Source organism: Rhea pennata, chromosome 22, assembly GCF_028389875.1.
Source record: "Rhea pennata isolate bPtePen1 chromosome 22, bPtePen1.pri, whole genome shotgun sequence".
NCBI lineage: Eukaryota > Metazoa > Chordata > Aves > Rheiformes > Rheidae > Rhea > Rhea pennata.
Genome location: NC_084684.1, coordinates 6845773 through 6870755, shown reverse-complemented (window position 1 = coordinate 6870755; position 24983 = coordinate 6845773). Strand labels below are relative to the sequence as shown.

Below are 24983 nucleotides of genomic sequence, written 5' to 3'. Positions count from 1 at the left end.
ATATGTGCCATTTCTTTGTTGTTGTTGTTGTTGTTTTATGTTGACAAATGCATGCATGTGTTTCAGGAGTGGTTCTGCATACAAGAGCTGTTCTGAAATGCTTCTGCTGTAAAGTGGGAGGCAATTTACTGTACTCTTCACATTTGTTTAAATAGAAAGAAGTGGGTGGCTTGTGTACCAAGATCCAGCCTGTTGTGAACAAACTTTGCAGCTGCATTTTTATGATCTGTATTAATCTTCAAGTTAGTATATCAGTGAATGATAGAATAATAAAGGTAGATTAACTGCCAAAGTGGGATGGCTGATTAAACAAAAATAATGAGTTGAATGATTAAACAAAAATAGTGAATACTGATGGGATTCCTGTGGTACATCTTTTAGGATCTCAAAGAGGCAATCTTAATGCAAATTAACAAAGATATAAAAGCACTGCAAAAGTTTTTATACTTATGACAGGTCACATTATGATGTCTGGATATGCAGAAAAATAGCAATTCTCATCATAATCTGTTACATCATTTAGCAAATTAATAAGAAGATCTGTTAACACATTTCTGTCTTATACTCAAATACAGAATATTTTAACAATAATGAAAATACTAGCTACCATTAACATTATTGATACTTAATCTAAAAATTATGAGGTTAGTCAGGTAAATATCAATTTCCAATTTTCTTTTCCAGAAGGGGAATTACGATGTTGAATATAGTCAATTCAATGTCCATAGGCACTGTAGTGTATTGTGCACTGGTTCTCTCAGGTGAACAAGTCCAAGGAAAACAAACAACTGTTTTGCTTAAGCTACCACTATAAGCCACAGTACATGGAAAACCATAGTGCAATTTTAAAAGTAGTAGTACTAATGAAAATAAGTCTAGACAGATTGAGAGAACTTGGACTGATTTTACTTTTATCAGCTTGAGAAATGACGAGTCATTTTAAGCTGTTGGCCGGTGCTTTTGAAATACATACTTCTTTGTAATTTCAATCAATATATAATAGTCGAAAGAAAACTGTTTTTGAAGAAAGAATGAAGATTTTGAAGATCAAGAGACATCAAATAAATATAAGTAAGTGGAATTCTAACGATCTCAGCTGTAAGACTGTTTCTTTTCTTTGTTGTTGATTTTTATTTAGGGTCTCCCCCAATGTTTTAAAATTCATTAGTTCCAATTTATTTCTGATTGTTTCTCTTTAATGTTAGAACAGCCCTGTTCCACCTGCAGGCAGTGCGCATGCAACAATGCACCGAACTAGAGAATAAGAAAGACCTTGAATCAAAAATTGCTTTGACACTGAAAGAATGTGTGTATGTAAATGAGGGAATGAGAGACTACAGTGATCTTTACTGTAGTTTTCAGTTCATGTGCCGTTTACTGGATGCTTGTTCTTCCTGTTCAGAAATTAATTACTACAGACATTGCATGAAGTACTAAAATATGTAATTTAAGGTCACATGAAATTTCTGTAAGGCAAAAGATCTTGAGAGCAGCTTTGGCCTGAACAGGTCACAGTGTAGGAAACTAAACTGATTGCTGTGGTTTAGATCCTGGGTTAGTTTTGCACACATAAATGAAGTTTTGATTTATTTGGAGTTGCGCACAAATTGTAAATCTAAACAAGTCTCATTTTAAATAGAAAATAATCCTGATCACTTAATAAGCATTAAATATTTCTAACTTAGTTTTAGTAGATAAATTACAGGAGAGAAATATTTAAATTAGGAATTATGGAGATGTTTTAGTTGTACTTTGTATTATTATGCTGAGTTAATATTACTGCTTTAAAATGATTTTTTTCCCCACACACAAATTACTCATTTATGAGATGGAATGAAACTGTCTTTTTCAGAAGGCAGCAGACAAACCTGTTTACATTTTTGCCCCAGAGGTACTACTATTAGTGCCACCACATCAGAAAGGGAGCACATGGAGGAGCTTATAGATATTTTTTATCCAAATGATTAAACAGAATACAGTGCATTTTGCTGCGGTGTTGCATAATAGCTGTAAAATATTTATTTGATACATTTATTGTGTGATTAGTGGTAACTGTGTTAAACTATTTATATGTATCCCTGTCATATCTAAATTTCTTCTGTAAAACAAAAGAGTAAAAACCAGTCATATCTAAATTTCTTCTGTAAAACAAAAGAGTAAAAACCAAATGCCTGTCACTGCAATCTCATAAAGAAATTAAAAAGTCCTAGTATCCAAAAGAAAAAAGGCTTTCTTTATATTCAGTAAATAGGAATTTGAGAAAAAGTGTCAAAACAAATACTTTCAATGTCTTTAAAAATCAGATATGCTATTAGATATGAGAATTAGTTTGAATGGAAAGTAAGTAAGGAAGTAGCAAAGGTTTAAAACATAATTTGAAAAATAAACTGTGAATGGATTTTCATGTTCACTATGGGGCCTTACCTGCTCAGTAACCTTAAGTAAATGAAAAGATGCCAGACTTTTAGTGAAAACAGATCGTATTTTATTTTAAAGGTATGAGGTGTGGCAAATAGAAGCTGAACAGGGAAAATCTGAAAGCTTTCTTGAGCAACTTGATGAAGAGGAGCTAGAGATGCAATACCGAAAACAAGCAGAATTGCGAATTTGGAGGGAAAAAATAGCAGCCCGCAAAGCGGAACAAAATCAACAGGCTAGAGAAAAGTAAGCACCTATTCACCTGCGTCATTTGCCTGCATTATTTTTATCTAACTGATTTTGTTAGTTGAGAAGATTAGCTAATTCAAAAGATACTAGTTGCTTTGTGTTTTTGAGGTAGTTGTTGGCTCTGGAATAATTTTATGAGGAAATGGAATTAAAATAAGAATTGCTTGCAATCCAGCAGATAGGACTCCTGACATAGGAAAACAAGCTTGTTAAAGACAAAAGCTGTGTATGCTTTCTGTCTAGGGCAATGACGGTTATTAGATCAGACAAACTGCATATGTCTGCATTATTGCTGGCCCCAAGAACTTCTAAACCTATGATCAAGTTCATCCAAATTTGTTAGAGGGCAAGAGGATTTTGTATAGATTTTGTAAAAGTTAAAAGTTTTTAGAGGAGAGAAAACAGACTAATGTCCCTGTTTCAGGACATACTAATAACATGATCCCCATCCCTGGTGTACCTTAGATCATGGATTTTGAACAGAACAGCAATGTTGGAATCAAGGTTTCATTACTGCAGCTCTCTGTTTGCCTGTGTTTTGTAGAAAAGAAGAGGAAGCTCAGAAAGAATATGAAGAAAAGCATAAAGAAATGCTTGAAGATGTTCAAAGGAACCATGAAAAAGCAGTCTACTTTCTGAGAAAAACAATGACAAGGTTATAATTAATTAACTTTCTTCTATCATCACACATTCTATGACATATGATACAATATCCTTTAGTCTTCTAAGAGTAATTGTTTTTCTGCTGGCTTCATCCTCTGTTAAACTTGGAAATCTTCAACTATACTGCCAGCACTGTGAAGTGTTGAAATCTTACCTGGTGCAAAAGGACTTGAGAAAAGTCTGCAAAAAAATCCATTGACTTTGCAGAGTAGTTTGACTAATTCAGTAGTTGACATCTTTTCTGAGATTATGCAGACTTACTGTCCTAATATGGTCTACAGATTTTCTGTAGCTGAAGTGACTACCCTTTTGATGTGCTGCAAAGAGTTCTGGCCACTTCCAAGCATCAGTAATGCTTTGAAATATTTTTACATATTTTATTTTAAATATGTGCGATATAACTGTGTATGTTGTTAACTTAAGTGGTATAACTAAATTCCAGGTTTGAAACTTGCATTTTGGCTTTGTATATTCCTTCCAAAGTTTGGTAAAATAGCTTTCTTATTGTCTGTTAGAATTGGTTCATTGTGCATTTCTGTGTGCTCCGGCTGTGTTATAGTGAATGGGAAATTAAATGTTCTCTATATAGGTTTATGTTTATCTGATTACTGTGATTTTTTTTTAAATTTTATTATTATTATTATTATTTGCTACTAAAGAAACTGAAAACTTGGTACTTTTACCTGTATACTAGGACTTACTTAATTGAAAAAGTGATTGGAATAATTGGAGTGTTTGTATATTATATATTTTACTTTTCCTTAGACAGCATTTATAAGCTTACAATAATCAAGTAAAACAAAATCAACCAAATTGGTCCTTTTTGCTGAATAATATATCAAATATACAGATATTACTAATTTTCTGATTTATTGTTAATTTAATTGGGATACTGTCAGGCTTGATTCAAACTGACATTTCTAATTTTTAGGATTTCTAGGCTTTCTATTTTATTTATTTATTTTTTTTTAAGTGCAGGTACAAGTGATTGGCTTCTATAAGGCTCACTACAATTCTTTAGGTATTGGTTATATATAGCACCTGAATTTGCTTTATTTTAGTAACTAGACATATGTCATAATGTGAAACACACATTCTTCATATTCAAAATATAAAAAAATATTGTTGGGCAAACTCGTTAAGAGGCTTTTGGCATTTGTAACTTGAATGGTACTGTCTATAGAACACTCTTCCAACTGTTCCACTTTACCCAGACCCAATATTGTAGTAAACAGAGACTTGCAGTAAGAATGTTGGGTGACACTGACAATTACTGTTTGTCAGGTTAAACATTCTAATACTAAAAGCTTCCCAGGATATAAGTCTGAAGGATTTTATTCTACTTACAGAATTCATGAGAAAAATGCAGACGAAGAACAGAAGACTCAGAAGCATATGGAAAGAAGGATGCAAGCTGTGCTTTCCCTGAAAAACAGCATAGCTTCCAATAGGGTACTGCTACTGCAGCTTAGAGCAGGAGTGAAGAAGTCGGCTATATAGACTGATAGGTTTTAGCGAAAGTGATTTCAATTTTCAATGCAAAATTGTTGTGTGACACTGTCTCATCACTGACCAAATCTCTGTTGAAACCGGAGAGAATTTGACTGCAGGAGTAGCAGCGTTAAATTTGTAATGTCAGATTTTGGCATTTCTATTTGTGGAGTTCATTCTGTGAGCAGTCTAGCTATTCTAGTAGATAGCTCTTTAAAATAATGCATATTACAAATAAGTAATAATCTGCATCTCCAGTGTACAGAGTTTACTGGCAGCTTACTTGACTACTGTGTATATTGAAAACAGTAAGTTCCACTTCAGAGAAATGCATCACAGATTTGTATGTAGATAAGGGGACCAAACTCGTATTTTCTGTTGTATATTCTGCAAGTGAATCAAATGTAACTGTGGTTTGTGTGGCTTTGTAGGAAAACCTCCGAACTCTCCAGCTAGGGAAAAAAGCAAGGGCCTTTGAGGCAAAAAAACAAGAGATGAAAATGAGGGAAGCTATCCTAGCAGAAGGAGGCAATGTTGCCAAGGAAATTTTTCTTCATAAACGACTGGCAGAATATGAAAAAGAGAAACGGTAAGTATTCCTTTCTGTATGGCACTCTCAGCTGCTTATTGATGCTTATGCAGGAATATATTGGATCTCTTACTCAGACTGTGAAGGCTTAATATCTGTGATGCTGTCTTGGCGGAATGAATTAATTCTTATATTCTTTGTGTGTGATATTTGTACAATCTGCTTTAAGTGAATTGAACTAGAATTCTAGCTTAGATATTATTCGAAGAACCAAAGTTAGGAGCCCATGTTCTCTTGTGGTCAGTGCAGAGAAGATAAGCTACTCTAGGAGGGTAATCAGTAAACCTAAATTGGATGCCTGAAGTACTTGTAATTATATGTTTCCCAAACAGTGTTTGTGTTAGCTTTCTTAGGGCTTTTACAGAACATCTCTGGAAGACTGCTCTGTAATAAAATATCAGAGGCACAAGGTCTCCTCTCTGCTTTTTTGTTTAAAATTACTATTCTGCTTTGTAGCAAAATTGCCAGGAATATGTGTCTGTCTCTCACCTACTACACTGCAAAGTTTGATTTACTTATTTTTAACCACTTATGAAGACAAACTTGAGCTGAGATACCAAACTGTTTGAGTGTGGCTGACATACGAGTTTCTGCATGCTGCTTCTGCTACAAGGGAAATAATCTGTAGCAAATGTTAGGGATTTAATAACTAAAGATATGATAAGTATAACTTTTGATAAATAAAGCTTAAATCTTCACAGCTGGAAAAACACCACTTCTACTATTGCTTTTTTTTTTTTTTTTTAATCTTGTTAATAAAGTAATCGTATGGACTTGCAGATATATTACTGCTGGAAATATCTAGCTTTAAGTTTAATCCTTTGCCCTTTTTCACTTTGTTTCCTTTCTCCTTTTTACTGTTTCCCATTGCAGGCATAGGAGAAATGCTTTTTTATTAATCTTAACTGTGATATGATTGTGTGTTTCTCACAGCAGGTCTTTCCTAATTTCAACTGCCGTTCTAGTAATCTGCTGAAGAACTGCAGAAATGCTTAGCTATTTTTCTGAGGGCTTTTGCCTTTCTCCTTTTCCATGAAGGTGGTGATCTGTTTTCTCTGAGCGTATTTCAGCCTGAATATGTATTTCTGAATTATGTAAAAAACAAAAAAACCCAAACCCACAACCCTCTTTAGTCATTAAAGCCTGTAATTTAATTGTATAAACTAAATCTATAAACAGAATTATGGAGAGTATAACTTGTCTTCCAAAAGGAGGATGGTCTCATAGTTACAGCAGATAGTGCTGGCAATACTGGGAGCCAATATACCCTTCCTACATTTTGTAACTTCTCCATACCATGATATTTTCTCAAAATGTATAGTAAAAAAAAAAATGCCATTCATTTGCTGTAGTAGGTCATTAAAATACTTCAATATGCAGTGGCCTGTATTTAAATAAGGAAGATCATATTATCTTTGTTCTCATTAATAGTCAGTCCATATGGATTAGTTGAGAAGGTGGATGACTATATTAATTTATTAATTGATTATATATCACAGCGGATAACACTTGTTCCAAAAAGTTATGTAGTAAAGTGCTGATATTAAAACCGATTAATCTACTCGGTGCATCACAGGGAACTTGTGGCATCGCATAGCTTTGAATTCATCTCTCCCAAGCCTAGTACTTATGTTTTTATCTTTTAATGGTTCTTGTTGTCTTTACTAAAACCACTGGATTTCAGAAAAATAGTTTCCTTTAAATACCTGCTATGTTAGGAAAATAATCCATAGTGGTGACTGATATGCTTTATCAACTCCTTATCTTTGAAAACACTGTAATGTTATGCCTTTAGATATAATGTCTCTGAATTCCATGACATCTTGACAGAAATTACTACTGCACCCAAGGTTTAAGACTTCCTAGTTAGCTTAAAGGCTCAGAGGTAACTGGGATCTGATAATTTTAGTAGTACACAGCCATATTTTCTTTAATATTTCTAATAATATTTTATTATAGAGCTTTTCAAGAACAGCAAAAATCTAGAAGAATTGAGATTGTAGCTCGAATTTTGCAAGAAAATGTTTATTTTCACAAGCAGAAAAACAGTCAATCCTGTACTAAGGCAGTTAAGAGGGATGGTAAACTTGAGGATTCTTTACTGTGGAGAATGAAAACATGGCAGTATATTGAAAAGACTTGCGAACATTCAGCTACAGCAATACCACAGGTAAACAAAGATCTAAGTATTAATCATCTTTAGATTTATTTTTTTGTCAAAGACCAAGAAAATCTTTTTTTTCCTTTGAATCGTACAGGCTACAAACAAATACCAGATAGTACAGAACAAGCAGGGAGTGAGTAACTTCTCCACTAAGAAAAATTAAAATACATTTATGAGAAGAGGTGAATTTTCACACACCTACATCACAGCAGGGATCAAAACACATTTTGTGTTTAATCACCATCATACTTGACTAAGGGTTTGGATTAGTTTGTGTGAGAAATGTTTCTAATGTATTTGAAAGGAAACAGTGGTCCTCAAGCTATAAGATCCCCTCCAGTTTTTTTGATCTCTGCAATATTTCAGGAAGTACTGGTTTAGAGAGTGGGAGGTGGCATGAATCAAATACCCTGGTGAAACTAGTAGTTTCATGCAATCTTTTGGTATAAAAAATAAAGGGAAACAAAGTATTTGTTGTTTTATTGTACTTTGCCTATTTCCACTTACAAAGTCATTGATTATTATTTGATAAAGAACCTTCAAGAAGTACACAGTTAATATCCTTATAATTGAAGGCTAATTTTGGCCTCCTATAGCATACAGTTAGCACAGATACTTGTAACATGAGATTTCAGCTGTGTTCAGTCTTTGAAAGAGGGATTCACTTAAGTTGTGATCTTTGGCATCAGAGCTTTACAGACCGCTATCATTTTTTTTGTTTTAAAAGATCTGTTTCAAAACTGTTACTGTTGAAGCAACTGCCTACAGCTATTTCTAACTGTACCTTCAAAATTTATGTTCTCTCATGAAAGTCGTGGTACTCTTCATCAATTTGCTCCTCAGCTGATAAGAGAATTCCTTCCATACAAGAATTTCCTGAAAAAGCATGCCATGATGTGTTCTGTGAAAGTAAAGAAGATGAGAAAGAGAAGGACAAGCCTCAAGCTGAACCAGAGTTTCCAGGACTTTGGAATCAGGAATGTGATTTGCACAAGGTAAATGTTTTGATATTTTGATAGTAAAAAAAAAAATGCGGATAAGATGCTTACATATTTATCTTACTGTTAACTTTAAGTCTTTATACAACTTTGAAAGTATATATATAAAACTATCTTAAAGGATTGGAAAATTTTTGTTTTCTTCTCCAGTAGTTTCAAATACCAAAGTAATGACTTTGGCAGGCACTGTTTTAGGAACCTTGCTTAAAACTAATTATTTATATCTAACTTATAATTAAAATGGGGACTTACCATTATTATGTAGATGTAAAGGTTCAATGTGAGAATATCAACAGAGGAATTGCTGTTTGACTCCTACTTTTGTAGTGTTTGTTCTCTTAAAGAGAAAATAACACTTCAGTTCTAGTTCAGAGATATGTAAAGACATGTATCACATCATGTTCACTTGCTTGTTTGAGTTTTGAAAAACTGAACATGACATTCTGTTGAGTTGGCAATGCAAATTGGCTCATGTGGAAACGACTTTTTCCATCCCATGCCAGGCACCAAAAAATACCTCTCTTGCTGTGACAAAATGACAGTGTTAGTACTCTAAACACAAGCAAATAATACCCACTTACAGAGTGGAAATTACGTACTTAAGAAATTATGTGTTATCCCAAGGCATACCTTCCATATACTGCTTTTTGAGATGCATGAGACCTCTGAGAAGACACTCTAGAATCTATCAAAAAGGTGCATTATCAGTACATACTCAGTGTTCACCTGAAACACTGGATGATAACCAAAATGGCTCAATAAAGGCTAGATGGATATTTTTTCTTTTCTGAATGATCAGTCATTCAGAAAGTGAAGAAGATAACATCTGAGAGAGTTAATATTGCCATTGAAAACAGTAAGCCATAAAATTGGGTGTACACAGGGTACAGAATAGACAGTTCAGAACAAATTAATTTCTTCTAACAGAAGATGGGAGGCTGAGTTTGATCTAGAGAGAAACAGGCCAAAGGCCAGCCAGAGATTAAAAGATTCTATTCACAGGGTTTTCTACCTAGATCAATAGATTCTTTGATTTTTTTTTTTTACTTACAAGTCATGGTGCTTATTTTTTTTATCGTGTTCTTTATTAGATACCTAAAGAAGAAACGGAACCAAAGCTGTTAGCTACAAAGATAATGAAAAAAGAGATTTTAAAGAAAAAAATGGGGAAGCTCCAAACTGGAATTTTTCACCAGCAAATAGTGTCTGGTGGTGAATGTGAGGAATGCCCTTTTTACAGTAAACCAAATCTCATTCATTTCAAGGTTAGTTGCCATTCTGCACAGAAGCTTTTAAGAAGATGTATATGTCCACTCTATACAAATGTCTTGATCAAATGCTGCTTCACTAGGGGACAATGTAGCGGTGGAACTCTTGTCGACTTTAATAGTTTGTTAATCAAACCTGAAAGAGTACTTTTCTTTTTCCTCTAGCAGTCTCTCATGGAAGTTATATAGTCAGGCTAAATGAAGTATTCACTCAGTTTTAAATATAAAATACTTCATTTACTTATGGGAATTAAAACGCTGTCAGAAAGGGGAGTATACAGTCAAATAGATTGTGTTCTATACTTCTTAAAAGGTAGTGCAACTGTTACTGTGCATACCTTATTAATATGAAATAATGGCCTTGAAGTTGTGACTCCAACTATGAAATACAACTTGGTAAAGATTTTGAACTACAAGTGACCATCAGTTTACTCCTGACCAGTATAGTGAGCTGCGGTTTATCTTTGTGCTATGATTAATAAGTATACCATGAAAAAACACAACATTATGCCTAGCTCTTCTTCATACTTCTCATCTTGAACACATTGCTTAATGGTACGATGCTCCAGATCTTTCATTAGCAAAATAGGACTAAAAATATTTACAGATATCATCTATGCAGGATGCTTACTTCTAGGTCTCTAACAATTATTTGGTTTTGAAGTTTAGTTGTGTGGGGATTTGTTTGCTTTTTGTTGCTTTGGTTTTGATCTAAAGGTACTCTAAGAATTTTACATGTCCTTTACATACTTTGTAAAACTTCTGAATTATTAAAGTGCTTTGCCATGGTGAATATCACCATTTCTTCAAGTAACAGCATGAATGAGGAACATGGTGTGCAAACTAGAAAAATGAAGTGGTAAATTTGTTCCTTTTAAAAGATTATCAAAGTGATGTTAACTTTCAAGCAAGATTTAAGAAGTCTTTCCAAATCTCAAGTTATGCTGTCAACAAGACCAAAAGCTCTATCTTGATGTGCTTTTTTTCCTTAGCAAAAGCCATCGCTTACTATTTTCTGGAGGAAAAAAAAAAACACAGATGAACTGTGACAACTTTACAAGCAGATGAGGGCAAGAAGAAAAGAAATCTTAGGTTTAACCTGTGGCCAAGTATCTCCTTCAACTTTTTATTCAATTTTAGCTGCAAACCTAATTGTCTATTAAAAATAGAATTGACATAAAGTTCCCAGTCTTTCATAAAAGTTTGTGTAGAGATTTTCAAAACTGCGTAACATCCAGTAGCTCTCATTCTAGGTACTGAATTCTTCTTGAAAATAATTTAAAATTAAGACTTTCCTCTTTTCTCCTCCTCTCCCTTTTTAATTTAAGGCATTTCATGGACATTAGTGATTTAATTGTCATGACCTTGTCTGTGTTGGAGATGGGTAGTAGCCTTTCCCAGATTTTATAGATGGAGAAATTGAGCTTGGGAAAGTTCAAATTTATACTTTGAAAAAAGTCTTCTAATCTTAAGGTTTTGGAGCCTGTTGCTGCAGGAAACTTGACTAAGTTTCACAGAGTTTCTGAACATCCCTTGTTTCACAAGTTGCAGTTCTGATCATGAAAATGATCAGCTGTTATTATTTGTAAAACAACTTTCTGGGGTGATTTGTGAACGTTTGCTTTAAAATCTTGCTCGACTTCAGAATGGTGCAGATATGCCAACTTTCAGGTCAATTGTAAACATAGAGCAGGAACAAAGTATCTTTTTTTAAACTGTAATTTCCAAGACATCTTGAATTTTTCATCTTTTTGTAAACTTGTGAAAGGAAATATGTGTCAGACTATTTTTCTAACTCTGGCATGATGAATTGTTGTCAGTCAGATATACCTTGCAGGACTCTGCTTTTCTTTATGTTAGTGAATGTCCCTAGGTATGCAGCATCCCTGGAGTTTTGGTTTCATTAGTCCATGCCTCATGCAAAAAACATAGAACTCCACTGGAAGAAAGTGGTACCTAGCTCTGTGTTCAAAATCTGTGTAGAGTCTTTGTCACAACCAGTATAAATTGCTGACAACTATATTAGCCCACAATTCTAGTAGGGACTGTGAGGACAACTGCAGTAAATTAGTTGCTCTTGTAATTGCATGTGTCAGTGTTATGTATGTAATCAGACCATCTGATATGTTTGATATTTCAAGGATTTTGATGTTGGTAAGATCTACAAAAAGAAGATAGTTTTGACAAATGCATCTTACAGTGTTAATTTCTGCAGACTAGCAGGAATCAGTGAATGGCTCAAGGACTTCATCAGCATTCAGTAAGTAAAATTAACTGTATACTAATTCTTTGTTTTACCTTTGTACCACAACAGAAACTGTAACCAAATTCCATAGCCAGTGAAATAGATTTCAGCAAGTATGTCTAAATTACTAATATTTCATCTTTATGCAATGAGAAAGAACTGTGTCTGAGTTTAGAAATAAGGGATTTAGTGAGCCTGAACCTCCTGTCACTGATTTCTGTAGTGGTGATAGCAAAGGACCAGCCCCTGATCTGTGAAGAGTGATATACAGATCCCTGGTAATGGCCAGCCCTGAACAAACTGAAAGCTTATTTTCATAAATATCAGACAGCTGGAAAGAGGGGAAAAGGACCCATTTGTATCTAGTGAAAGAGGACCCAGAGTTCTCCCTAGGTGTTTAAGCCCAGGCTAACCACTTTTAACAGCTGCTATCCTTCATAGCATTTTTCACACTGATTGCCAGATTACTGGTCGTTCATACGAACTTTAAGTGAAAAGCAGCCAATGGAATGAATTGATCTCAGAGCAAAGAGCATTTTATGTAAAAATCTTATGGAGTTTCCTATCAGTCCTGTTGCAAGGTGAAATACTTTGTCCAGTTGGGACAGATGGCAAATTAATTTCAGCTTAACTATACTGATCATTTTGAGTGTTTATAAATATGCAAATGGAAGTATCCTTGAAATGTTTCTTGTTAAGGTAATTCAGAGCTTAACTTTATTTGGAGACATTTTGAGCCTTTAAAACTACAAAATACTTCTTTCCAAAACTTGTTTTTATTCTCTTAAAAATAAAGCCAAGGAAATACTGTATTTACCTGGAAATCTGTGAAACCAACAAACTCAATTGTAGCCATGGAAAAAATGTTAAAGCTCTTGTCTGCATGTAAGCAAAGCTTATTGACGAATAGGAGATATCAGAGCAAATTTACTTGGCTTACATAAAGTTAATTTTTTGGCTCTTCTGTCTGACCTGAAAAAAACCCCAACCATTTCTGACATTGTTTTAGTCATACGCTAATGAAATGAACAAGTTGTATTACCACAGTAACTGATTTAATACTTCAGAAATTCTGTTTTAGAGCTCACTACCTATTGCTACTTTGTAGTGATAGGTTGCACTTCGAATTTCTGTCTAGATTGATAAGTTATGATGCACAGCAAACTATTCCTGCCCATGTGGTCTATATAAGAGTACGTTGGAATGTGAACATACTGTAACTCTTGACTGAATATAGTTACTCAAGAACTATAAGGTCTGAATCCAAATGTTCTAGAACGTCTCAGTAAATATGTAGCACTCTGGTCACAGACTAAGAGATATGTATTTGATCACAATACAGTACAGCTCAATATCCAGAAGCTTATAGACCTATTTGCCTACTTGCATTTTAATGTCCTGAACCCCGAATACCATTTCCTTTTTCCATTTCTGTTTGAAAATGTTTGATCTTAGTTGTATTTATTTTCAATTCCGTTTAGATAAAATCATGATTATTATAAATGTTCTATGGTTCAGTGTGGCCCAGTTTGCCTAGGTATACCTATGGCTAATGGTGTTTAGTTATCTAATTTGTCTAGCTTCCTTTCCGATTCTTTCAGATGGAATAGGTCTCTGGTTGTACCTTAATTTCATTTATAATGTAGTTGTGAGAACTTGTCTCATGACATCTGTTTTGGTCATAGTTGAGAAGGATTTAAAGAATCTCATTGAGGCACCTGATGGCTATTTTGTGTGCATCACAGAGACCATGAAAAGAGGTACAACTTGAAAGGAGTGGCAGTTTTTACTCAAGATGGTGCTGATACTTAGTAACAAGCAGTACATTCTGTAATCATTTTTTAGTTGCTTGCTTTCTTTTCCTTCATTTCTTGCTTGGACAGTGGAGGTGTTACAGGTCAATACTCAAAATCGCTAACAGGAGAAGAGTGTTTCCCAGCTGTTAGACTTGGTGATTGGTCCTTATTCTTGATAATACTGTTAGCACTTTTGAATCTCAGCTTTACCTGTTTGGTTGCAGTCTCCTCATTTGTAACACGAACACAGTAATTACTGCCTCTTAAAAGTACTTTAAGACTTTCTGATTAACACCTCTATAAAGAATCAGTCTCAGTCTCATAATTGTAACAAGTTTCTTTAGCTTTTCTGCACTGTCACTCATTCTGACTTCCTCGAGTAATAAATTAGTCCAAATAAAAAGATTATGTAATTTTTCTGCTAGTGTTATTGGAAGGGGAACCAGAGGTTTCATAAGTAGCTTTAATTGAGTTTTATGTTAATTGTCTCTGTAGTTTTGACCCACCTGGCCAAATGTCTGCTGGAATGTCCTGTGAAGTAGGGGTGACCTTTAAGCCAATGGTAAGTACACTGTATAATTTAATTTTAAGTGAAAAGATGTATAAGGATTATATGATTCTCACTAATCAGCTCAATCAAAAGTATCTTTAGTCTGATTTCTTGACTGCTAACAGGGGAACTACAGTCTTAGGATTGGTCTTTTTTAAGAACTGTGCATACATTCAGGCTCTGTTACACCTGTGGTGAGGCAAAGGGGCATATTTTAGAAGTGTTTACACTAGGTATTTTTGGAGTATATTTTGAAAATTGCTCTGAACTAGAAGGTTATGATATTGTCTTGCTAAAGTTAGCCAGGCAGTTATCAAAAACTGCCTTAATGTGGAAATATAGAACCTAAAATTACATTTCAATATGTAACTCAAAGAATAAGGAAAAAATATCTTTCAGCAAGCTAACTAAACACGCTAAGTCTTTGCAAATTAATTGGTAGGTTCTTTGTTGTTTTTATTTCTGCTTTTTTTTTAGATAAATGAAACTCTGGAAGGAGAAATCACATTTATGGCACAGACAGGTTCTTTTTCTGTTCCATTGAAATGTACAACCAAGAAATGTGTTGTAAGTGATTTTATTTAAATATTTTAATCAGAGTCAGTGTAACAGTAGTAATAAAAAAATGTGAAATAACAAATGATCTTTTTTTTAAAAAAATGAAACTATTTAGCAAGAAGTATTTATATTTCTTTCCATTTCTTTTCTAGATGCAGAGTCTCTTTCCATAAAAAGATTAGCTTCCCGGATTACACAGATTTGTATAAATGATGTTAGTGGATACACTGAATGGATACACTTAATCATGAACTATAACTTTAACTTCAGAGTGGAGTTAATTGATGTAGTTCAGTTTAGAAACTAATGACAGAATGGGACATTGTGAATGGACAGAATAAAAATATTTCCAGTGATAGCTAGTAATGAGCTATTTTTCCCTCTGGAATATACAAAAATTCCATCTCATATCTCCAGGAGTTTATTCTTAAATTTAGTTGCTGATACAGAGAGAGGGGTTAAAACAAATCAGACAGTATCTTTGTATCTTTCATGACACTTGTAAAAGGTGTATTTTCTCTCTCCTTTTGTCAATAACTCAGTCTTTGCAAATGAAAATAATATGCAAGGTGACCTTCCTGATACAGGAATGAGACTGCCAAATGCAAAATTTGGAATATACTGGAAGCATAGCTAGTAATAAAAATTTAATAATTTCAAAAGGCTTTAGACCTGTGAAAGTCTGCCCAAGCTTGTGATATTAAGCTTCTATAAATTGAATAAATATGATTGCATATAAAAGTTCTTTACTGGACTGCACATTGAAACTTGTATACACAAGGAGATTGTAAAATGAATTAAGAATAATCTGTTATACAGAAGATTTTAAAAAAATAGTAACTGAAAGATAGTGCACTATAATTAGTATGTTAGCAATCTATCAAAGTATTTAAGCATGTGCTTAATTTTAAACACTTCTGGAAGCTTGACTGGCATCACATCAGTATTCTGAAATTAAACCTGAGTAGGTATGTAAGCCTTTCTGAAGGATTTCAATTAAAAGACCATGAAGATGAGAATGCACAATGTAATAAAAGCCAACACACTAGATCTTTGATCAGAGGAGTAGTCCTCATTACCTAGAGAATCCATACAATCATATTGCAACTTATCCACAATGTTTCTTGTTCTTTATGTTCTAAAAACAGGAAGAATTCAGGCATAAGCAGGATGTTAGCATGTAGCCAAGTTGTCTTTGTGTTCTTGATGCTTGAAATTGAATTGCAAGCCTTTCATTACCTTAAACCCAATTACAAAGTCAGTAAAAAAATCCATATGAAGTAATGTACGCATTTTTTTTTACTGCTTTTAAACTACGGTGGCTCAAAGTACAGAATAGGATGTGTAATAAACTGATCTGCAGTCACTATATGACATGAAATGCTGCTTGCTTGTTTATTATCCTGATGCGTGTAAGACCATTTTAGTGTAACACGAGAGCAGCAATGTTGAATTGATGTGTATATATTGTCTAAATCCAGAATAACTACTTCAGATTGCTCAAGTTTATACAATGCTGCTACCATGATCAGAATTTGACATGTTGTTTCCACAGTCATATAACGGACTGACATAGAGGTGGCTCAGTTTAAGATGACTTGTTCAAATTAGTTTGCCTTTCCAGAAAGGCAGAGTCTGTGTAACTTATCTCATTATTTGATATTGTCTTTGAAGTGGTAATAAGAACTTTAAAGCCTTATTCTTTAAATGGTACGTGCCTATTTAGTTGGCATTACTCAATATATAGAATAGTAATAATTATGGTTTTCTTCTTGTAGCTGGCACTAGATAAAGAGCTCGTTGACTTTGGCACTCAGGTTGTGGGGGAGAGAATTTCACGGACTGTCACCCTGACAAACTGTGGAGCTTTGGGAACAAGATTCAAAGTTCAGATGTCAGCAGATGATAGTAGAGTAAGCACAGCAATAGCAAAATCTTCTCCTGGACGAATGGTAGGTACAAAAGCATTTCTCTACATTGATCTAGACATTGTTTTGTAAACATAACAAAGCTCTAGATGAGTGTGCATTCTTCTTATAAAGTACAATACATATCTCCATTTATAATATGAAACAGTTGCACAAAAAAAAAGTCTGCTTTTCTTTGAAAACTGGTTGATGAAATTAGAGCCATATGCAAGTTAGATGATAGATAACATTAAAAAACACTTTTAATGTCTGTTTTGTAATAGATCAGTCAACAATTCAGTGACTCTTTCCCTGAAGAGAGAGTCAGTAATAGTCCTGTGAAATCTGTGTTTGAGAAAAAGGATCAAACTTGTCATGACCATAGTGAAGAAATGACTTATTGTGTAACTCGGATGGAGCAGCAGAGGACAGAGACAAGCCTGAGCAGTAGCTGTACTGGTGAGATGATAATTAAAAAAGAACTGGCAGTGTGGTTCCCAGGCTAAGCATTATCTGTATATAGTTTTCTGTGATGAACAGTGGAATTCAGCTGGAAAAGTTACTCAGTTAATCATTCTAATAGTAATGTTGCATTTACTTGTATACTACCTCAACTATAAATCACCTACACAGCTCACAAAAGTGATTAAAAGTAATGTGCCAGCACCCTTATAGCAAAATCATTGGAAAATCTCTCTCCTCACATCCTCACAAATACATGACTGGATTTGTGGTGTTGACCGAAATCAATACGCTTGTAGCTGGTTGATATTTTTGTTAGTGTATAGATGCATATGTTCAGCAATTTTGTGTGTGTGTGTGTGTGTGTGTTCTTCCTTCCTTCCTTCCCCAGAAGACCTTAGTCAAGATGCATTAAACTGCAAACCAGACCTGGAAGCAGACGATGCGGAGGATGTAGTGGAACCTTTTCCTGAAGAAACACCAACTGAAATTATGCTGGGCAAGGTAGTGAATAGTCTGAGATGCATACAACATTTTCAGTGTGCTAAGCCAATATCAAGCAAATTGCTTTGGTAGTAAATGTAGAGTATGCAATCAATGCCAAGCTCAGTGAACTTTAGTGTATCACAATTACTTCTTAAAAATAAATTGCATTATGCATTTGCCCTTTCTTTTGACCTAGAAAGAGTATTTGAGCCAAAGAGACTCTGTATACTTCCTATAGTTTTTTTTTTTTCTTTTTTGGTCAGAATATATTTCTGCTGTGTCATTTCATGATTATAGGAAGCCTGGTGACACCACAGAAGAAAGGACAGGAAGAATGTCTGAGAAAGGGGAGACTTGAGCCATATTAAAGAATCTGGATATGAAAGTCCAGATACTAGCTCTTATGAGCTTTCGTGGCTTTTGAAATCTATACAGAAGGCAGGAGAACTTATGTTTCATTCAGTAGAGCAAATCTTTGGATGGTAGCACAAGATAGCTTCTCCATGCATTAGTTACGTTTTCACTAGTACGACAGAAACTCTTCAGTAAACCGTGTAATACAGAGTCTTAGAGCAGAATGAAAATTATCTTGCAAGATTCTGACCACCCCAGCTGTGTCTGTATAGTATGAATATATACTGTTCCTTTATTTCAATACAAGTTACAGCTAACTACAGTAATACAGCTAGATTTTTGTGAAATTTGTTACTTATTTTTTTAGGTTACTGAAGGTGAAATTGGACCCTTCAACTCAGTCAAGCTTCAGATTATATTTACCCCAGCCATCCCTGGAGATGTACGGGCAGAGTTTGTGATTACTTTTGACAACTCACCCTGCAAACCAGTGAGTTTTTTTGTGTAAGATTTGACTCAAAACACTGTAGAAAAACTAGTTTGGAATCCTTCTGCTTATGCTTCTCTCAAAAACTACAAGAGCTCAGAAAGCTGGATTAGAACTAGGAAAGCAGGTAAATGAAAAAATATGTTTGGATATTCTAAGAAATAACAATGAGGTAGCACATGATTATATGTTATCATATTAGAAAACATTAACTACTTGGAAACAGATTTTTAAAAATATTTTCCTTTATTCCAACCCACACAGTTTATTTTCTTCCTGATATATCAGCACTGGAGTTATTCGGCATATAACACTGAAACTGATGTGTGAAAGCTGGGACAGATGACAACTCTAGTTACCTTTGCAGCATTTTTAATTCCACATCTTATTGGAAGTCACATCCTGTCCGGGAACAGTTCACAGAACCTTGCCTAAAAACTTAAAACTTCCAAGAAGCTCAGTTAGGCTAGTCTTGGCTCTCCCGAAGATCTACAGATGGAATATGCTACAGAAGAAGCTTAACATGCATATTGCAGGTTCCTTTGAGTAGCCTTTCAGCCCTGATAGGGAAGGATTCTTTTCTCCATGTCTGAACTATTTCATCACTGAAATATCATTTAAGGTCATTATAGGGCATAGTGCACTCTTCTGCCGTTGCTGTATTTCTTTACTGGATAAACAAGTTGCAGTGCCCTCGAGTTCCTTCACATTCACTTAAACTAGATACACTTTAGATGTCATGCTGTCCAAGATATTGAAAAGAAATATTATTCCTTCATGTTTTTGTCAAAGAATCCAAACTCAAGTATACTTCATATTTTTGTGCTGGAGCACAGAAATATCTATATTTTATAAATGTCTTCCCTACCTTTCTCTAGAGTACCTTTAATACAAATGTCATTTTACTCTGCTGTAATTCATAGCAGAAACTCTTGCTCTGCTTAGATCAGTAACAATTTCAAAGACTAATAAAAACAAATACACTCTTGATTTTTATATTAACAGCTGTGCTTTAGTGCCATTGGAGTTTCTATTGATGTGCCAGTTTGGGTGCCCAATCCAAACATTGATTTAAAGATCTGTATGTATGACCGACTTTATCAGGATTGCATTGTCATTCAAAGCAGGTGAGCTACCCATTCATTATCAGTCTTATTCTATAGTTAAATAATGAGATCTTAAGTCACTAGGTGATGTGGTGAGATCCAATTGTGCCAGATCCATTGGTTAATAAATTTCCCACAGGAAGCTGAATAACAAGGATTTTTTTTTCCCTTTGGCATTTCAGGAAGGCTACAAGCCGTCTGAATTCTCCACTGTAGAAACTGGACTTGGATATTCTGCTATCCTAAATCCCTGTGGCCCGCAGTAGCTATGAAGCATGTGGGTTTGCACGTGCCTTTCCACTCCTACAAGAGTCCCTGTGCTGTGCCTGTTCAGTCATAAAACTGTTAAGGCCCTAGGGAATAACAGTCCCACTGGGTTTCATCAGTGCAGAATTCAGACACTAAATACTAAGCAGGTTAATGTGCCTAAAGTTATAGTTTAAGTGAGCCTCAGGGTACAAGTGATTCAGCCAGGAAATGCATGAAATCTCATGAAAAAATATTTTTGTAATTTCTCATTGTTCTATTATATTTAAAGTCCATGAGAGATTTATGATCTAGAAGCCAGCTTCTTGCCAACTTTTCCTTATAAGATTCCAGGGCTACCATATTAAAGTCAAATGTTTGTTGAACTTACAGTCATGCCATCCAGCATCTAACAGTACTCTATCTAACCTGTCTAGTATGTTCAAAGCTGAACGGGTCAGTTGCATTTCCCCTGCTCCATTCTGGGAATTAAGTGTTTGTAGGTAGAGCTAGACATTTAATTTATTACACAGCATGCTAGTAAAAAGACTTGCATTTCTGATGTATATTTTTGATAATAGGATAGGATATCCCATTAGGATAATCGAAAACCTCAAATCCTCTAATTAGTAGGTACTGTAGTAGTTTTTTGGTACTCTTTAAAAGGAGCCTGTCAAATTAATCTTTTGATTCCTTTGTTCAATAACTTCATCAAAAACTTCCACTGAAAAATCACTGCTGCTGAAAGATGGTGAGAGGAACCAGCAGAATATCCTGATAAGACATTACCAAAAAAATTACTTGAAAGTACTGTTGTATTAGAAATATATAAAATGTATTTGGTCACTGATTTGGGGAAAGATGATTGCCCCCCCCCCCTTGTCTTCAGCAAGTATAGTAAGAGTTTTAAAGGAAAAAGCCTTACTATTGAGACTGTTGGAGTTTGAGGTTCTTGGTGCACTTGGATTTGCTTGTGAACCAATTGATGTTCAGCACTATTAGATAGTGTTCTGTCTAGGGAAATCTGGGAACTTTTCCTGATGTGCTTTGCCTTATGCCTTGTGAACTCACCAATAATCAGGAATACTAAAATGGAAATTCAGTCACTAGTCTTTCCAGACTAGGGATAAGATGCTGGTTAAATCACTTCAATCTTTTTGCATTTTCTGTAAAATTGGAAGGATGCAACTTTTCCTAATCCATATAGATGTTGCATGTTGCAGTGGAATGGTGGATACTATGCAAGCACGTGGACAGTGAACAAATAGCAATTTAAAGAAAAATCCATGTAGGTACTTCCATAATCCACACCAGTAGCATCTGAAGACTGTTTCTGTTTGCACTGTAATGTAAAAATTGTTTTAGCTCATTGGCTCCTAGAGGCTTCTTGCTACTAGAAAGTGGTTATCTGAACAGTCTTTGTTTGTGGGTGCTTCGTGTCTTCTCTCTGTCTAATGTGTAACTATCAGCTAGATGCTTAGCATTCCTATTTTAACAACAAATCCCTATCTTAGATTCTAATAAAATGTATGCTGTTAGGATTGCGATGAGGATTTGTGGGTGAGGGGGTGGAATATGACTTTTTTGTTGTTTTTTGCTTTTTACTGTTTCTGTTAGAAGTCATCCATTCTGACCTCTTACCAGACTTGCAGACTGCAGAAATTCTTTGCAGTTGGAAAGAAATGAGTAGAGCTGTTATCTCAGAAATTTAGCTTACAAATGCAACAAGCACAAGTTACGTAAGAGATTTCACTAGGTCTATATAACTCAGGAGGAAAAAAAAAGTATAGAAACAAAATAACTTTCTTAATGAAACCTTAGGATTTTTAGGTATTCCAAAGATAGAAGCTGTCATATAGCTTAGGCCAAAACTTCTTAACCATAGGAAAAATCATCCTTCTGAACTTCTGACAACTTTCACTATATTAAGGGCACTTAATATGTAGCATACTAATATTACCAGTTTACCTTGGCAAATTGGATCTCCTGTTCTGACTTATTAGGAAGAATTATCTTTGTTCTGTAGTCATCAGGAATGAATTTCCAAGCATCACATGTGCAAGAATATCATGTCTCAGCCTTTTATCCTGCCGACATGGATACATTTAATCTCTCTGCTGAATGTGGGATGCCTGAGAACCTTCTTTCTCTAGTAGGAATTAAAATTACTCTGTAGCTTGTATCAAAAACAGAATTCCTCATTGTACATGTCAAACCACTTGTCACAGTGGGTTAAAACTACTGAATAATGTCTCAGGAAGGTAGTGGTTGGACTGTTAAGTAGCTGTACTTTCACTACAGTGGTTAAAGACTGAGTAAAAGTCATCTTGCTAAGGTCTGTGTTCTCGAGCTATGCACAGACTAGTGCATAACCAGAGCCAAGGACGATTATTAAGCTAGCAATGAAGTGTCTTAAGTGCTGTCAACTTGTAACAAACTATTGTCTTGGTTTGTAATAGCTCCACATACAAACTGTACATCAGCTAAAGATCTATTATTTTGAAGTCTCTAAACTTCGTAGCAACTATGCACTTAAGGAGACCAAAGCTGTAGTTACTTGTAACACAGCTGAAAAGGCTCTTGTCAATTCCTGAAATGCTTTAGCTAGTGCGAGCTAAGGTTTGAATCCAGTAGTCCTGAAATCTTATTAGCATAACTTCTAAAATACAGATAAATTAAATGTTAATTAGTTATTTTTTTTAAATGTGCTTTTGAATTCTAGATTGTTCTTACAAATGTCTCCTCCCATCCTTGACTGGTTATAGAAAAAAAAACCCACAGATTTTCAGAGATGATCAGCTAGATTTTGAGGGCAAAGTCTGGCCCAGCACCTGTGAGAGATGTTCTGTTAGAATAGCTTTTTGTTCACTACAAGTTCACACAAACTGCCAACAGCAACAGAGCAGAAAACTTCTGTTCCTGTAGCTTAGTGCTGCAGCAATTTTTATCATCATAATTATATTATTAGTAGGAGATCAAGTTTTCTGTAGTTAGATATCTCAGGCACTTAATGTCCCAGCAAACTCTGTAGAATTTTAAGTTGTTAATTAATACTTTCTGTGACACAGAAGATGGTAATCACAAAGCATAGCTATGGAACATAAAGGGTGAAAGTGTCTCACCAGAATCCTATCCAAAATAGATCACTTTGAAATGTAATTTCTTTGGCAGGTTATAATCTGCACTGATTTAACGAAGCAGTGTGTAGTTCTTAGTCTGTCAATGGTCAGAAATCATTCCAGGCTCCCAGGACCTTATGCTATAGCTGTTGACTGAGGGCAGACCATCTGGACTGACAGCTTGTTAACCAGTCAGAGAGCAGGAAAATGACACACTGAAATATTTGTAAATTGCTTGGCAATTTTGCACATAGGCATAAAAAATGCAGGATGTGGTTTGTGGCTATCACCATATTATAGTATGGCCAGAATTCAGTAAACAGTGAGATGTTTCCTTAGCTTCCAGTACACCATTCATTGGGCAAATTGATCACAAGTTGTCTAGTAGAGGAACTGGCAGCATCAGTTCAGCTCTACTATTGTTCCTAGACTTGTAAAATCTCTGTTGTGGAAGAGAAGTTACAAGAGATTTATGGATCTTTTAAAAAGAGGTCAGCACAATTTTGAGAAGGAAAAAGCGGCTCTCACTACATTTGCTGGCATAAGAAAATCCCCCTAGCACAGCTGAAATGGATTTTTTTTTCCTTACCTATACAGACTTAATTGTCTGTTGTTGAAGATTTTGAGTTCATTATGATAAGAATGTGGATGAGCAGAATTCACAAATGGCTACATTTTGATGTTCTATTTAGGCATACTGTGGCCTTCCAGGTTCATTATTTTGATTCTTCTGGCTCCATACGGGAACATTTAGTGCTTGTTAGCAGACTAAGCAGCATCTAGATATCTTTGGCTCCACTTAGAGGTGGCTGGTGTTCATTTTTCCAGTTCTCAGAAAGGGTAACAGGTTATTATTTGCTATATCCCACCTACTACCGATCACTACAAAATGTAGACCCAGTAGTACAAGAGGACTGCTCCTTTTCCATCTTGAGTAGGTTCTGTGCTGCAGCTAGGACCAACTAGGTATCTTAAAAACATTGCATGAATCATTTCTGTTGATTCCAATAGAGGGAATATATGGTAGGAACAAATAATTAACTGGTATTTCACAATAATTTGGTTTTGACTTTCTCCTGACCTGATTTATCACTATGCACTTTGATAATTATGTTCCCATCAGCTGTATACATTGCTTGAAATACAGCTGGGTTTGCTCACAGTACTTCCAAAATCTTGTTTTCTATACTTAGCTTAAAAGAGAATACAACTGTGTGATTTTGCCATAAGTTTTACATGCCCTTCATTTTCAAAGGAGGCTTAGAATAGTTGCAATCCTAATGTAGAGGAGAAATGCAAGAGGGGGAAGGGAAAAAAACTCCCAGAGCAAATGTAGTTGCTAATCTGGCAACATGCACAGCCCCTAAGCCACCTAAGCATATCTGATCTGTTTGCAGAGCAAAAGCTGCGCTGCGATTGAAGTTTGAAGTATGCAAAGAATTGAGTAGGCATATGGAGCTTCTTCCAAAAACAGGTTACATTCAAGCTCAGTCATCCTTCAATGTGCAGCTGAAGTTTCTGCCCAGGTAACCTAACAATATTAATCATTTCTGGTATTTAAGATGATCTGTAAGAAGCTATCAGCATAAAATCTGAGCAAGTCAAAGGTTATTGGGTTTTTTTTGTTTGTTTGTTTGTTTGTTTGTTTTTTCCTCCCCTTCACACCTACTGATTGGAGTAGGCTGGACTCCACCCTGCTGATATCAGAGTAGTCCCAGTCTTCCTTCTGTCTCCCTTGTAAAAGATGCCAGATGCTCAAGGAGGAAATTAACTTGGATCATATTCCTGTGAGGAAATGCTTTTCCTGTGGTGAGAGCAGCAGTGTAA

The 24983-nt window shown here is 35.1% G+C and overlaps 1 protein-coding gene across 1 annotated transcript in view; it reads left to right on the top strand.

Annotated features, from left to right (window-relative positions):
• Positions 1-24983, top strand: part of CFAP74 (cilia and flagella associated protein 74) — a 45398-nt gene that overhangs the window by 4358 nt on the left and 16057 nt on the right. Inside the window, 19 exon segments of the mRNA XM_062593726.1 lie at positions 685-761; positions 1206-1310; positions 2497-2664; positions 3212-3322; positions 4680-4782; positions 5253-5410; positions 7370-7580; positions 7941-7943; positions 8387-8569; positions 9664-9837; positions 11982-12100; positions 14377-14443; positions 14909-14998; positions 16768-16941; positions 17181-17343; positions 17750-17862; positions 18566-18688; positions 19691-19812; positions 24554-24682. Coding sequence (XP_062449710.1) covers positions 685-761; positions 1206-1310; positions 2497-2664; positions 3212-3322; positions 4680-4782; positions 5253-5410; positions 7370-7580; positions 7941-7943; positions 8387-8569; positions 9664-9837; positions 11982-12100; positions 14377-14443; positions 14909-14998; positions 16768-16941; positions 17181-17343; positions 17750-17862; positions 18566-18688; positions 19691-19812; positions 24554-24682 — 2393 coding nt within the window.